At 39.5% G+C, this 15,556-nt stretch overlaps 2 protein-coding genes across 6 annotated transcripts; both read left to right on the forward strand.

The window, feature by feature from the left end:
• The first annotated feature begins 484 nt into the window (after positions 1-484).
• Positions 485-8,079, forward strand: LOC139368464 (hepatocyte nuclear factor 4-alpha-like). Of its 4 annotated transcripts, none has more exons than XM_071107382.1 (10): positions 485-809; positions 2,283-2,457; positions 2,702-2,796; positions 3,480-3,586; positions 3,897-4,052; positions 5,403-5,490; positions 5,665-5,817; positions 6,016-6,252; positions 6,507-6,629; positions 7,122-8,079. In XM_071107382.1, exons 1-10 carry the CDS (start codon positions 722-724, stop codon positions 7,262-7,264), a joined length of 1,365 nt encoding a protein of 454 aa, XP_070963483.1. In that variant the 5' UTR covers positions 485-721; the 3' UTR covers positions 7,265-8,079. The 4 variants fall into 4 exon arrangements, with proteins under 4 accessions (XP_070963483.1, XP_070963482.1, XP_070963484.1 ...); XM_071107381.1 differs by having other exon boundaries at positions 656-809; positions 2,702-2,826; XM_071107383.1 differs by having other exon boundaries at positions 656-809; positions 2,702-2,826; positions 7,158-8,079.
• Positions 8,080-9,691: 1,612 nt separating this feature from the next.
• Positions 9,692-15,112, forward strand: LOC139368466 (alpha-tocopherol transfer protein-like). 2 transcript variants are annotated; one of them, XM_071107386.1, is made up of 6 exons: positions 9,692-9,826; positions 10,202-10,490; positions 10,756-10,937; positions 11,543-11,736; positions 11,919-12,029; positions 12,478-15,112. In XM_071107386.1, exons 2-6 carry the CDS (start codon positions 10,210-10,212, stop codon positions 12,760-12,762), a joined length of 1,053 nt encoding a protein of 350 aa, XP_070963487.1. In that variant the 5' UTR covers positions 9,692-9,826; positions 10,202-10,209; the 3' UTR covers positions 12,763-15,112. The 2 variants fall into 2 exon arrangements, with proteins under 2 accessions (XP_070963487.1, XP_070963488.1); XM_071107387.1 differs by having other exon boundaries at positions 9,697-9,895.
• Positions 15,113-15,556: the final 444 nt, after the last annotated feature.

The raw sequence follows: 15,556 nt of genomic DNA on the forward strand, positions 1-15,556 counted from the left end.
TTAAAACATCTAGCTAAAAGGCTAAATAATCTGTATGCTCTCAGATTGCAATAAGAATTCATATGAAAAGATGCCCTTTGGTGCCCTGATGAAGGAGTTGGCTAAGAGTGCTTTGGCCTACAATTTGAGCTTCCAATTCTTTGGTCAAAGACATTTAGTTATCTGATGGTTTTAAATGGCAGGAAACAACAAGAGGTGATTTCAAGCAAGTAAAGCACAATGATTTGGCTGAGATTCAACATTCATTTTATGTCTCTCATGATATAATTGTTGATCCATTACTGACAGCAACGTGGAAAGAGAAAGAGGGAAAGAGAGATAGAGTGAGAGAAAGAGAGAGAGAGATGTGGAAAAGAGTGAGAGATCCAATTTATGTTTGAGAGAAAAACAACCATGATTCTCCAATAGAGAAGGAGTCTAGTTAAACATCAACCAGACTTCCACCCCACCCCTCCTGGGAGCCTGGGAGGAAGCTCCTCCTGTCAGTCTGACTGACCCAGGCTTCTCATGGCCTCCTCCTCCAGAGCTCTGGAGGAGAGACTGTCCCCATAGCATAGGGGTATCTCTTTTTACTTTTAGGAGGAGGAGCCTGGCCAAATAATCGGGGGGGGGGGGGGGGGGGGGGAGTGAGGAGGGAAGGCACTTAGCTTCATGGACAAGTCTTTTTGATCAACTGTCAGGTAGCTGAGAGGGAATTTGTTTGTCCAAAGCACTGGTAGACATGGACATGGCAGACTATAGTGACGTCCTGGACCCAGCCTACACCACATTGGAGTTTGAAAACATGCAAGTGCTCTCCATGGGCACAGGTGAGTCAGAGTCATACGTTGCCTGGTTGAACTTTGAGACTTTTGGCTACTAAACATTTGGACAGAGGGTTTAAGTTGATGTCATCAAAAGTAGCTGTCATTTGTCCAATCTTGTATTGGATGCAAAAGGATGAGAATGTGCTTTTCTGATAATATGATCACCTTTTGTTGCAATAGTAAAACATTCAGAGGTTTTGCACAATACACCCAATGCATCTGGATGATTTGGTGGTGAAACAACTGTTTGGTAGAGAATGACCTTATCCTGTTGTAACTTGTAGACTGTGTATTTGACCTAAAATAGAGTTACAATGACTAGATATTCATTATATGATTTATGTTCCCACGCATTTCAAGGTCCATACAATAAGAAAAAGCATTTCTCAGAGTTCTTTGACAGCATGATAGCTTTTTTGAAAGTGAAACATTGGCCTTTCTAGTCTCCCATGACATTCGGCTGTGAACTTGATTCTGAAATGAAACAATTTCGTCTGAGGAAGAAAAGGCAATGACCATTGAAAGACAATCGAATTGCATGGCCAATATCATCTTTGTTATTCCTTACTCATTGTACTGGCTTATACACATAAATATTCCGATTTTTAATGATACGTAAACAGCATACAGTACATTGTATATGTGTAGTTTATTTCAACAATAAATGTTTTTACTAGTATAATTACAGCTTTACTACACAGGTATAACTGTGAGTAACTCAATGTAAAGTGTTGGCAGAAACCTTCCATACTGTATGATTGATTGAACCAGTCATCTCATTGATGACTTTGAGGGAGGGTGTGAGACTGCCTGTCTCCACTGATTGCATTTCCAGAGGTAATCAAGCCTGGATCAGTTACTGTTTACCTTGACTGGGATTTCAGCTACTACTCAGATAGACAGTAAATACTACTGTAATAGACCGTAGTCTGATGATAGTCGTATTAGCCCATTTGATCAACAAGCAATGACACTGACCGTAATGCAATCACTTGATGCCGGTTGTTCTCACCTTTTAAATTAAACTAATCAAAGTATCTGTTTGCTTTGAAAATATGTTAAGTTAATGACTGAATATAATATTCTGTCATTATATTGACCAATTACTGAGAGAGAGCCAAGAGTCTAAACATGTTTTAGGGCAAACATTCTGCTAAAAGTAACAAATATTTCAGCATCACATAACATTTCCTTTCTAACTCTGTTGAACTAGTCACTCCACACCATCCATCCCTATACTCACAGGCTAACTTCCAAAAAGTTCCAAGCTGTGAATGATTTAATTCAGTCATCAAAAATGTCTAGTAACTACTTATCCCACTGCACACATACATATCCTCTTCCCTAAGTCAAACATTGGTGACCCAAAGACCTCCTGACCCGAAGAGGAAGACTGGATTGATATAGCACTTTTCCACAGCTCAAAATGCTTTACATAGTCTAGCACCCACAATATCGCTCTGTCTGTTGTTTCAGACTCCTCACCGGCTGAGAGTGCCAACATGAATACAGCCAACCACCTCGGTGTGGTCGCCCTGTGTGCCATATGTGGGGACAGGGCCACGGGAAAGCACTACGGGGCCTCCAGCTGTGACGGCTGCAAAGGTTTTTTCCGCCGGAGTGTTCGCAAAAACCACATGTACTCATGCAGGTGAGGATCCGGCTTAGAGTACATTATACGCAAGGGCAAACAACAGAACCACCATATTCCGGTCCATTTTGCAAGAATAATGACAAAGTTGCAATTGCTGATTTATGTCTCTAGAGCCCGAGATAACAACGAAAGAATGACTAAAACAGACGGTTGCAATAATGACGCCGGCATATTCAACAACAGCGCTCTCTCTAATGCAACACAATTAATCTAAAGCATTCTTTCTAACTTCCTTCTCTAGGTTCAACAGACAGTGCATTGTGGACAAAGACAAAAGGAATCAATGCAGATACTGTCGATTGAAGAAGTGCTTTCGAGCTGGCATGAAAAAAGAAGGTATACAATTCATTCAACTTCATTCAAATGGTAATTTACAAGAGTGAAAGAGTGAAAAAATGATTGAAATGATTGAGGCCTATGTGGTCATATTGTGGTAGTACGTATTATGCTCAGTCTCTACTTTTTGTACAAGAACGTGATGAAACTAGCAGTTATTATTTCAAAATCTCTGGTAAAGGATATCCTAGAACTAGAACGTCCCATTTTTATCAGCCAGTCCCTATCGTAGCATTGTAGAGCCAAGCAGAGCCATTGGGCAGAGCCACTGCTCATGAGGTATGTTGCAAGAGCCAGGAGACCAGCACTTTGTTAATGTTGACTCCATGATGCACTAAAGTCTATGACCAGCTTATGCTGAGCAAACAGTTCTGTGGGGGAAATTATAGCCACACATACTGATAAACACATCAACCTTGGGAGACTTTTGTCTCCCTCAAAAGTCAATGCTAATATGAGTCAATGATAATATCCCCATAATAATTGTTAATGAGTGTCAGATAATATTGTATGCACCGTTTATTATGAAAAGAATGGCATATTTGAGTTGTATGACTTTGAAGGTTTGTCATGTTGAGTCAGAATGACAGTATGGGGAGTGCTTTGACTGAACAGTTTCTGGTGAATAATAGACAATCAAGGATCTGTTCTCTCCTGATAGCTACGGTTTGTTTGTTTCTCAGCTGTACAGAACGAAAGAGACAGAATCAGCACCAGAAGATCTAGCTATGAAGACAGCAGTTTACCATCTATCAATGCACTCATCCAGGCAGATGTACTCTCAAGACAGGTAAGGCCCATGGATATGGCTATTTTGATCGAAATCATTAAGCATTTTAAAGCAATTTTAAATTGCCCCAGAATGGGTAAAAAAATATATATATATTGAAAGGAATGGAATTGAATTTATTTTGGTTAAATAAGTGGTGTTGATAATTTGTCTATGAATAGGGCACACATGTATTTATTATTGTGTGTGTGTGTGTGTGTGTGTGTGTGTGTGTGTGTGTGTGTGTGTGTGTGTGTGTGTGTGTGTGTGTGTGTGTGTGTGTGTGTGTGTGTGTGTGTGTGTGTGTGTGTGTGTGTGTGTGTGTGTGTAGATATCCTCACCTGGGCCCATACTGAATGGTGACATCAGGACGAAAAAGATAGCGACCGTCACAGATGTGTGTGAATCAATGAAACAGCAGCTGCTGGTGCTGGTAGAATGGGCCAAGTACATCCCTGCCTTCTGTGATCTGCCTCTGGATGACCAGGTAAGACATTGCACTAGACTTTACAGTGTCTAGTGGACTGGACTAAATTAGGTTGGACTAAACCATACTACTCTTATTCTGGGGTATTGCACTTTATGGGCCATTTTGTCTTGGACTAAAAAGCCTGCAATATAGGGCAGGAAACCAGTCTGATAGATAATTCAAGTATTTTATTAAACTTATATTTAACCAGGCAAGTCAATTAAGCACAACAGTTATATTTACAATGGAGGCTTAGCAAGAAGCAAAAGGCCTCCTGTGGGGATGGGGGCTGGGATTTAAAAAAAAAAATTATGTTGGAGTATTATTGTCATTCCTAAAAAAGAACAACTTAAAGCTATGTGTCCAGGGAATATACATCTCTCCAATCAGCATCTTGAGGAGGGAGTGCTGCTGCTGTTTTTAAAGACCTCTGAATCCAAAGAAGGGGTTAATGTATTTGAATCACCAGTTAGAATATGATGAGCTGGTTTGAAAGTTCTATCCGTGCTCAGAACCATTCCAGAATCATTAACACTGTGATGACCAGGGCTTGGTAACTGATTTGCTGAAATTGAATTAGTGAGGGATCCAACAGGTGTATCTTCACACACTTACTTGACTCTGGTCAGCTCTTCAGTGACCTAAAAGGTGGTGGGAAAGATTTCCTTGTTTAATGGTTAGGTATAAGTGTCATAAGAGGTATAATATTTCCAGGGTTGGGTAGGTTACTTTCTAAATGTAATCCTTTACATGTACTAGTTATGTGTCCAAATTTGTAATCAGCAACGTCATCTGATTACTTTGAGTTACTTTTGATTACTTTCCCCTTAAAAGGCATTAGAAGAAGACAAAAAGGATCCATCAAACTGTGAAAATATTCTTCCTAAACATAATTACAGGGCTCTTCTGTATGACTCCCAACTGGTAAAGGTTCAATACAAAAATCTCAAATAAATCAAATGCATTTGGTGTGTCTTCATAGTGGACTCGCTCAGGTGGAACAAACTAAAACTTTTTTCAATGCTGAATTCAATGTAATTGAGAAAACATAATGTATTTTTTTCCACAATCATCCTTTCTGAATTTAAAAGTAATCCAAGAAGTAATCATCTAGTTTTTAAAAAGTATTTGTCATCTGATTACAATATTTTTGCTGGTAACAACTGATTACAGTAAGCTATTTTGTAATCAGATGACATGTAATAAGTTACTCCCCAACCCTGAATATTTCCCATGTCTTATCAAATACATGGTTTCATAGAAAAGACAGTTAACATGGAGACTAGCATGTATGCTGGTAAGAGGTGTTTTGCTGCAAGACAGTTTCAAGGTTAAAGCTAATAATGAAATGACTTTTCTTTGTTTCAGGTGGCATTGCTACGAGCTCATGCTGGAGAGCATCTTCTGCTTGGAGTTGCAAAGAGGTCTATGTTGTACAAGGACCTCCTGCTATTAGGTAAAGTCAAGATAACATCTTAGCTACAGTACATCACATATGTCATATAACAGATTAGTTATAATTGTCAGAATAGTTTATGATAGCAATAATAGGATACTTGTTTGGGGGGGGTCATCAAACACAGAGTGATCCTACCCTACAAGACAGTTATTTTTTTTCTGTTCTTTATAGGAAATGACCACATTATTCCCCGGAACTGCCCCGAGTTGGAAGTGATCCGGGTAGCAGTTAGGATTCTGGACGAGCTAGTGCTGTCCTTCCAGGAGCACCAGATAGACGACAATGAATACGCTTGTTTGAAAGCCATTGTTTTCTTCGATCCAGGTACTACATGAAACACAACATCACTTTTAAAATAAACAGACTATCATTCGAGGGCAGTAACTTTTGTGTTTCAAAATAAAAAATGATTTTACCCGTGAGTAACAAAACTATAGACTAGAAATGGTTGTTCTACGAGCAATATGACCAAGCAGTGAGTGACCAAGCTATTGACCAAACACCTACTCTTTCCTGCTCCAGATGCCAAAGGTCTGAGTGACCCCAGTAAGATCAAGCGGATGCGTTACCAGATTCAGGTCAGCCTAGAGGACTACATCAACGACCGGCAGTATGACTCCCGGGGGCGCTTTGGAGAACTGCTCCTGCTGCTGCCCACACTACAGAGCATCACCTGGCAGATGATCGAACAGATACAGTTTGTCAAGCTATTTGGGATGGCCAAGATTGACAACCTGCTCCAAGAGATGCTCTTAGGAGGTTAGCCTTCTTTTATATTCTCTTATTTATATTGTTACTGAGAAACAACAATTCTAAATCTATGGCCAAAGGTAATGCCAAAAGAATTGAGTACAAACAAGTTTCCAGGAGTTCTATTGTCTAAAGAAGTGTACACTCTTCAATAGGATAACATGCTAGTTAGTTATCATACTGTACTACCAATGGACAGTGTCACAGTGAATGAGGAAACTAACTGTTTGTGTGATTTTTGCATGTTTTGTGGTTTCCCTCAGGTTCTGCTAACGAGACAACTCACACACCTCACTCTCTGCATCCACATCTGGTTCAGGAACACCTCAGCAACAATGTCATTGTGGCCAGCAACATGGCTACTCCCATCCATAACGTCCAAATCTGTGAGTATCAATAACTACATATGCCCGACTTTAAATGTCCTACTCTGAGGGCAGGTTCCCCAAAAACAGATTAAGCCTAGTCCTGGATTCAAAAGCACTGAAAGTTGTGTCTGGGACACCGACCACAAAATGTACCTAAAAATGCCTGTGATTCTCAACCAACGATGGGCTCAGTGGCATCAATCCACTCCCATTTGCAACAGTCAGGTAGTTGGAAGGACAAACAAGCTTGGCAGAATAATCCACTAAATTCTTCAGAGAGACTAATCAGGCTTACTTTGTCAAAGAAAACGTCTGTTATTTTTTTCTTAACATTTTTAATGCCCTCAGAAATTTCACAAAAGTGCTTATTCCTTGTCTGGAGAAAAAAAAAAGTTTTCTTTCCAAGTAATGTCATGCCACAAGGTAAGTATGCTGCTTTGTTGTGTACCCAACTGACTGCGTAGTTCAGTGTTATTCCTCCACTAACTGATTCTTTCTGGTTTGTTGCAGCCACTCCTGAAACTCCAATTCCCTCTCCTCCCACAGCCTCCAGTTCAGAACACTATAAGATGGCTCAAGGGGTTATAGCCACCGTGCCCAAGCAAACTAGCTCCGTCCCGCAGCCAACCATCACCAAACAAGAAGCCATCTAACACAGAACTGGACCCCACAAACCCCGTCCAACAAAGCATTCACAATTTCATAATCTTCGCTTAGTATCTCTATTTCTTTATACATACTCAGTATATAGATGAAAAACAATTCATATGTGAGAAACACTTATTCTCAACAAATCTCAGGAGTGTACTGTACAGTTGGGATACATTAGTCAACTGACCCCCACCAGAGGTACATAAGCCCAATAATATTATTACATGTACAATGTAGTATCAAGCAGACAAGAGATGAGAAATGACATTGTCATGTTTTTAAATAATGTAATAATGTGACAGACATAGCTATATAATAGGTAGTCAATTGGTTCAGAATTATTATTATTTTTTACTTTTTCAAGTTCTATTCAACTTGCTGTATGACAGGTTTGTGTTTTATTGTCCCTGTCTAATATGGTTTAATATGTCCCTGTCTATATGTTCTAAAAATCGCTATTTAGTTCTGTAGTAACGTGCTTAAATGTTTGAATGTTTTCTTCTCGGTCCATTTAATGCTGTATACTTTCTGTGGAGCCACCTCATAAAAGCTTAAGACAATCACAGGTTGAGGAACTCAATTTGAAATAAATGCATAGCATTGGTGTTTAGATATAACAAATATTTGCAGTTTTACTGTAAAGACATGTTAGCGTATTTTGTTTGACTATAGAATCCTTTTGTGTCATGGTATTATAACTACTAAATTACAGAATAAACTGTGCCTTTCATTCAATACTGCCTTACACTGGAAAGATGGGCAATATGGTTCACCTTACAATGTGAAGATGAATAAAATGTCAATGTTTATTTTTAAATCACTTTGCACTGCCCCTTATTTAAATTACACAATACAAGTACTTAATGGAATCTTAACTTATATGGTATGAGACCAATAACATCTCAATTAAAAATGTAGAAGGCATAGCCTATCCACTGTTAATAAACCCTGATTTTATGTCAGAAGGAAAAATATAATTTGCTACATTATTTCAGAGGTCTCCTCTTGTCACCCTATATCTATCACACACTTGTCTGGCAAAGTCAATATTGTACAACAAGTTAAGTGAATGAGAAAACTAGAAGATTTGTTGTCTTCATTTTACTGTTCTTAGTTATTACTAAGCTATGGTATTGAAGATGAAGATAGCCTACAATCCTCAAGATGTGTATTTCTCAATTATTATTAGCATGGTATTATGATATGGATAATGGTCAATGACCATAATGATATGCAATGTTTCGTTAACCTTGGCTAAAGAATTAAAGTGACATTTCAAAACCAGCCTGAATTGATTGTCGGCTGTTTTAGTCTCTGACGAATGAAAAGCCGTGGCCTACGTGGCAGTGCATGGTCAGGATAAATAGTACAAGGGGTGTTTCTTCAGGCTGATAACATGTCATAAAGTAATTGCAGATAGCTGTGAAATAAAGCTTCTCATAGATTATTTTTCTACTTGAGTAAGCTAAAGAAAAAGTCAGTAATATCTTCATCGATAGGTTCAAGACAAGGCATTTACATGTTTGTGTTTTGTTGGTGCACCCATTTCTTCCAGGCTCTATTGGTTATCTCTGTCACCTCCCCTCCATTTCTCGTTACAGTAATAGGCCAACATCGAGTTTTGTTTAACAAGTGTAGTGAAATACAATATTTTACCAGTTCATTGCGGTCCAGTGTGTGGAGTAGTGTGGTCTTACAGGCATGTTCAGGAGCGTGTAGCAGCGACAGTGCAATATAAAAGGCTATTGTCTATTTAGAATTTCTATGACCTGTCAATTGAAGCCAAAATGGGACAGCTGTAACGCAAGCGTTCAATCCAATTTGCTCAGTCTCTAGGCCTATCAACCAACGTTTGTGGTGCAATTGCGCCATCTATCGGATCCAATGACCGCAGAAAACCTGCCCATTATCAGGTGCATATCACGCGCATGGACTTTACTTCACATTATAGAAGGCCTAGGTTAACCATTTTATTCTGAAGATGATTAAACATAAAGTGTGTATCATACATTTATTTTAATTTCATCTGTATAAATATGTATCTGAATAAAAAAAACTAAAGCCAACACAATTCAGAATAGCCTATTTAGGGGTTGATGTATAATTTTGATGATGATTTGTTGTTACAATGTACTGTAGCAAGTACTGAATGACGCAGCTCATCACATGCTTCAGAGTAACCAAAGAGAGAAAGAATCTCGCGCCACCCGGAACTCGCCGCGGATTGCGCCAGAAAGAAGGTCGTCACAAGTTATTACAGCCACAAAGTTGTAAACCCCGCCCCTTTCTACAATTTACCTTCTCAAAATGTGATTTTAAACCTTACCCTAACAGTAAACACACTGATAACGATATGCCTAACCCTGACCTTAAGTTAAGACTAAAATGCTAATTTTGTTTAAATACATTTTTACGATACAGCCAATTTTATCTGTGGCTGTGGTAACTAGTGGAAAACCAGAAATGTTGGTTTGTTGTGGGCAGCTTCTGTTTTGATTTACTAAGCATTCGTCTGGAGAACACTTTTGACTCTGAAAATACAAAAAAAAACTATCGTCATACTGGTTGGTATTCAGAATCCGCAGTGGCTTGCAAGCACAGATTCTCGAGTGCAGCGCGGTCAAAAGCAGAATGTATGGGAAATACAGGATAGTGTTTACAATACAGTGTTTTCAAGATATTGTCGTGACATTTATGTTGTTTAGGCCACTGCTGTTGCTGTAGGCTAGACTAGAGAATACACACAATTTTGTGGCTACCGTGTATGACTAATTGCTGATAACAACCTTAGAGATGTCCTGTGGTAATTGTGGTATTTCTCATGTGGTTCTACTGTCTTGAAATGCTCTCCAGTCCAGGTTTTCTTGTACCACGACTATTTCTGCTGTGTGCTGTGTTGTTTTATCCAGACATGTATTTAGTATTTGTTTATATTTTAGTGGCCAAAATGATGTCTGAAGAAAGTGCACCTATGAGGCACATTGATCTTGGGTCTCCTCCTGCTCTGGAACCACCAGCGGCTGGTTACAGGTTCCCCGGCCCTCCACCACCCATCTACTCCTGCACTCTGACCCCTGAGCTGGTAGCCAAAGCCCGGGAGGAGCTACAGGAGAAGCCCGAGTGGAGGCTGAGAGACGTGCAGGCCCTGAGGGACATGGTGCTGAAGGAGCAGCCTAACCTCCGAACCAGGCTGGACGATGCCTTCCTCCTGCGCTTCCTACGGGCCAGGTATGTCATGATGTATTACAGTACCTACCCACAATTCTCTGGGTAACTGTCCCTAAGCGTCTCAGAGTAGGAGTTCTGATCTAGGATCAGGCCCCTGGTCCATATAATTATGTAATTATGATTTGAAAGTCAAAACTGATCCTAGATCAGCACTCATACACTAATACTGTTTATGAATATGGGCCCTGGTTTCTTCTTATTGAAGATGTTCTATCTTGAAGCTAACATAATGGTGTCCTGTCCCATGTCCTTGTCCAACCACCAGGAAGTTTGACTATGACCGTGCCATGCAGCTTCTCCTTAACTACCATACCAGTCGGCGGGCCTGGCCTGAGGTCTTCCAGGACCTGAAACCTTCCACTATCAAACATGTGTTAGACCTGGGCTTCCTCACTGTCCTGCCCCATCCAGACCCTAATGGACGCTACATCCTCTGTCTCAGACCTGGTCAGTGTGTTAGCTCGCACTATCTAATGTATTTCCATGTCCAATAAGGGCTCTAACTTTTTTTTTCGTCTTTATTTGGTAACACTTCATATGGACATACTCATCGTAGAAGAATAGAATCTCATTTTATTTAATCCATAGGGGATGGAAATGGATCATTTACAATGCCCTATGGGCTATGTATAATGAAACAATAAGGCACGGGGGGGTGTGGTATATGGCCAATATACCACAGCTAAGGGCTGTTCTTAGGCACGACGCAAAGCGGAGTGGCTGTATACCACAAACCCCCGAGGTGCCTTATTGCTATTATAAACTGGTTACCAACGTAATTAGTAGTAAAAATAAATGTTTTGTAATACCATTGGTATCCTGTCTGATATACGACGGCTGTCAGCCAATGAGCATTCAGGGCTCGAACCATCCAGTTTATATTACAGTATAATGCATGACATAGGAGGTAATAGCTGCTCATAAACATATACAGCAAAAACAAAAAATGGAATCTTGAAAACATGTCTGCCAATAGCCTTGATATAACAGATTAAAATTGTCCTATGCTTGACCTTCTTCGGTGTTACTAAATACAAATTATTTTACAACAGGAAAATGGAAAGCGAATGATTATCCATTTGAGGACAACATCCGGGCAATTTACCTGACTCTGGAGAAGCTGATTCAGCCAGAGGAGACTCAGGTTAATGGGATCGTCATCTTAGCAGACTACACTGGGGTGGGCTTGTCTCAGGCATCCAATCCGGGCCCATTCCTGGCCAAGAAGGTTGTCAGCATTCTTCAGGTAACCTTATTACTGTTATGTTTTGATATTATCATCCATAACATCCATAACATCCATGATCAAAGAACACTCAAATCAGATCTCAAATATTTATCTTATCAAACACCCTTAAGGAAGATACTCTTGGCTTGTGTATTTTGTAAATAATATTAATAGATTTGAATTTCAATGTTGCATTTCAGGATAGCTTCCCAATAAGAATCAAGGCTGTTAACATCATAAATGAGCCCCGGATTTTCAAAGGGATCTTTGCAATAATTAAGCCTTTTTTGAAGGAGAAGATGGCAGAGAGGGTGAGTCTTATCTTCCTTTTTTTCTGTACACAGTAGCCTTTTGAATTTTGATCACTGCATTCAGATTTAATTGAATAAAATCACATTTTATTTGTCACATGTGCCGAATACAACAGGTGTAAACCTTACTGTGAAATGCTTACTTCAAGCCCTTAACCATCATTGCAGTTTTAAGAAAATAGAGTTAAGAAAATATTTACTAAATAAACTAAAGTAAAAAATTAAATACAAATGAAAAGTAACACAATAAAAGACAATAACGAGGCTATATACAGGGGTTATACCCTGATGAAGACAGCTTGTGATATGATTTGAAGTGAATTCAAATGTATTAAAAGCCATTATGAATGAACTTAATCAAGTGAACAGGAGTACTTGAAGTACTGTATGCTCCTTTGTGATTCTGTGACACATCAGCCTAACATAATTCCCTTTATTTTTCATACAGTACGTTCTCCATGGATCAGACCTGCGCTCTCTGCACCGCAACATCCCTCGATCCGTCCTGCCAGATGAGTATGGTGGGGTAGCCGGCCACCTCGACATGTCAGCCTGGTCGAAGACATTACTGGACTCTGAGGAGGAGTTTATAGTGGAGTTCTGCCAGCCAGATCCTCTAGAGGGCGTAGTTCTCCCAAACTCCATGCTGTTTGAAGGGCAGCAGCCCGGTGGTGCTGCCCAGGATGATGACACCTTCAGGGGTCTACGCTCTCAGCTCTACTACTGTTACTGATAGTGACCATCACCTCTCTCTCGTTTAATTACTGTGAGGACACTAGCCTGGTCCCAGATGTGTTTGTGCTGTCTTGCCAACGCCTATAGTTATTTATGTGACAATGGCCATAGGAGTTTGTTAAACAGCACAACTGGATCTGGGACTAGGCTATGAGAACACTACTGTTTCTTTTGAAACATTTATCTATGTTTTATCATGGTCCCATGGGGCAAGTTTTCAATGTAATTTAGTAGAAATCACTACAGGAGGAGCTAAATAGTAGTCTGGGCCCATATTCAAAAAGCGTCTCAGAGTAGGAGTGTTGATTATAGGATTGTTTTTTACCTTTGAGATCATAATTAATACAGTTATATGGACATGGGAGACGCTTTACGAGTTCAGGGCCTGCTACATGGCCAAGCATAAGGCAGCTTCAGGTTTTGGCAAAGAGGCTTAATAGGAGCTGACTCTCGGTTTCAAACCATTTCCAGTGTTACATTTATTTCCTATAGAGGAAGACGATCAACTGTGCCCATTTAAAATGCCACTCACTTCCGCTTTCTCCTTAATGTCTCAGAATACATGTACTGAGGCTGTTCCTGTTAGACTTCCTCTGCGTGGTCATATTCAAACACCATGTTGTAGCCTTACCGGATCCATACTTTGCCTTAATCTATTTTCGATAATGATTGATGTGCAAGGGGTCATGAATGGGATTTAATTTGTAACCATGCAAGGTTGCCACTTTTATCCAAAGCAACTTACAGTGCAATGAGTGGATAGCCTACAATTTTAGCATGTGTATGTGATCCATGCAGGAATTGAAACCAGTGATGAACTTGCCATCGGTGGTGTCACGCTCTTACTAACTGAGCCACTCAAGACCTGTAATGTCTGAGTTACTGAGAGCCCTAGCCTACAGTATGACATGTGCATTCGTTCTTATTAAGACACATTTTACTAGTCCTGATCAGTTAATACAACCTGGCTTCAAGGACGTAACATAGTAAACATAAATCTGTGACACTCAAATTACAGTAGTATGATATGTTACATTTGGTATGGTTACATAAGATAGAAGGTTACTTAAGCCAAAAACTAAAGTGGGGAGGATGGGTGGGCGTATAACGCAAACGTCTAGCAACCCAAAGGTCACGTGTATCGAACCACATCACAGACAACTTTTGCAACTACTTAGCATGTTAGCTAGCTAACCCTTCCCCTAAACTTAACCCTAACCTCTAGCCTAGCTAACATTAGCCACAAAAAATTGGAATTCGTAACATATCATACGTATCGCCAACTTGTAAGACATTGCACGAATTGCAATTTGTAACATATAAGAAATGGATTGTGGACATCCACAAATTAGTACATACCATACATATTTTGTAATTGTTTTTATTTAACTAGGCAAGTCAGTTAAGAATAAATTCTTATTTTACAATGACGGCCAAACCCTCCCGTAACCCGGACGACGCTGGGCCAATTGTGCGCCGCCCTATGGGACTCACGATCACGGCCGGTTGTGATACAGCCCAATATCGAACCAGGGTCTGTAGTGACACCTCTAGCACTGAGATGCAGTGCCTTAGACCGCTGCACCACTTGGGAGCCAATATATTAAATGGAGGGAGACAGATTTGTGTTTACTATGCTACATCTACCCCTGAGTCCAGGTTGGTTATTTCTCGTTCATCTTGATTTGATTTCACCCACTAGCATTGTAGATAGTGGATAGTTCAAAAATAGTAACTACAATATTACATATTAACGTCAACATAGCTGACATTTATCTACATGAAACGGCCTAGTTAATGCATTGTTCTAGACAAGTTTGAATCCACAGACAGATCATTATTTTCATATTTACAGACAGATTCCTGCTTTATGTTTTCTTTGCATTATACCAATAGTGACAACACTTCGGGCTGGTTTCCTGCACACAGATTAAGCCTAGTCCTAGACTAAAAAGGATGTTCAATGGAAATTCTCCATTAGTACAGAACTAGGCCTAATCTGTGATTGGAAAACCAGCCCATAATGTTTTGTTTTAATCGCAAACCCAGGGTACAGAAGCCAGTTCTATAGGGGACCCCACCCAGCAACACTGGAGCTATATGTCAGTTTTTGCCAAATATTTTATTATTACCACAGGCCATTTAGAGATGAGGTTATATTGCCACCAAGAATGTGCAAAGGTGTCATCAAGGCAAAGGGTGGCTACTTTGAAGAATATAAAAATTAATTTGTTTAACAATTTTTGGTTACTACATGATTCCATATGTGTTATTTCATTGTTTAGATGTCTTCACTATTATTCTACAATGTAGAAAATAGTACAAATAAAGGAAAACCCTTAAATGAGTAGGTGTGTCCAAACTTTTGACTGGTACTGGATATATATATATATATATATATATATATATATATAGGCCTATTATTCATTATTTTATGAAAGGCCAAAGTGTTTTTTAAATATTTTATTTTGTCATTGTTACATTGCACATTGTTATATTGTAATTAGATAAAACATGTATTTTTCTAAGAATGTCTGCAATGCAGATGTCCTCCCTCATATTGCAAAGTAAACATATATCGATCAAAAGATTAATAAACTAATTTCAAATGCAGATGTTATGTATTCTGCAAAACCCTTACATGTCCATTAGGCCTAGAGGATGGTTTTCACATAGAGATCTTAGGGCAGTATTCCACAACTAGCGGCCCACAGGACGAATTTGGCCCAAGGGTGATTTTATTTGGCCCCCCAAGTTTTCTGAGCAAAAAAGGTGTTTATTTTATTGTTGGA

Source organism: Oncorhynchus clarkii, chromosome 16 (assembly GCF_045791955.1).
Source record: "Oncorhynchus clarkii lewisi isolate Uvic-CL-2024 chromosome 16, UVic_Ocla_1.0, whole genome shotgun sequence".
In the NCBI taxonomy this organism is placed as follows: domain Eukaryota; kingdom Metazoa; phylum Chordata; class Actinopteri; order Salmoniformes; family Salmonidae; genus Oncorhynchus; species Oncorhynchus clarkii.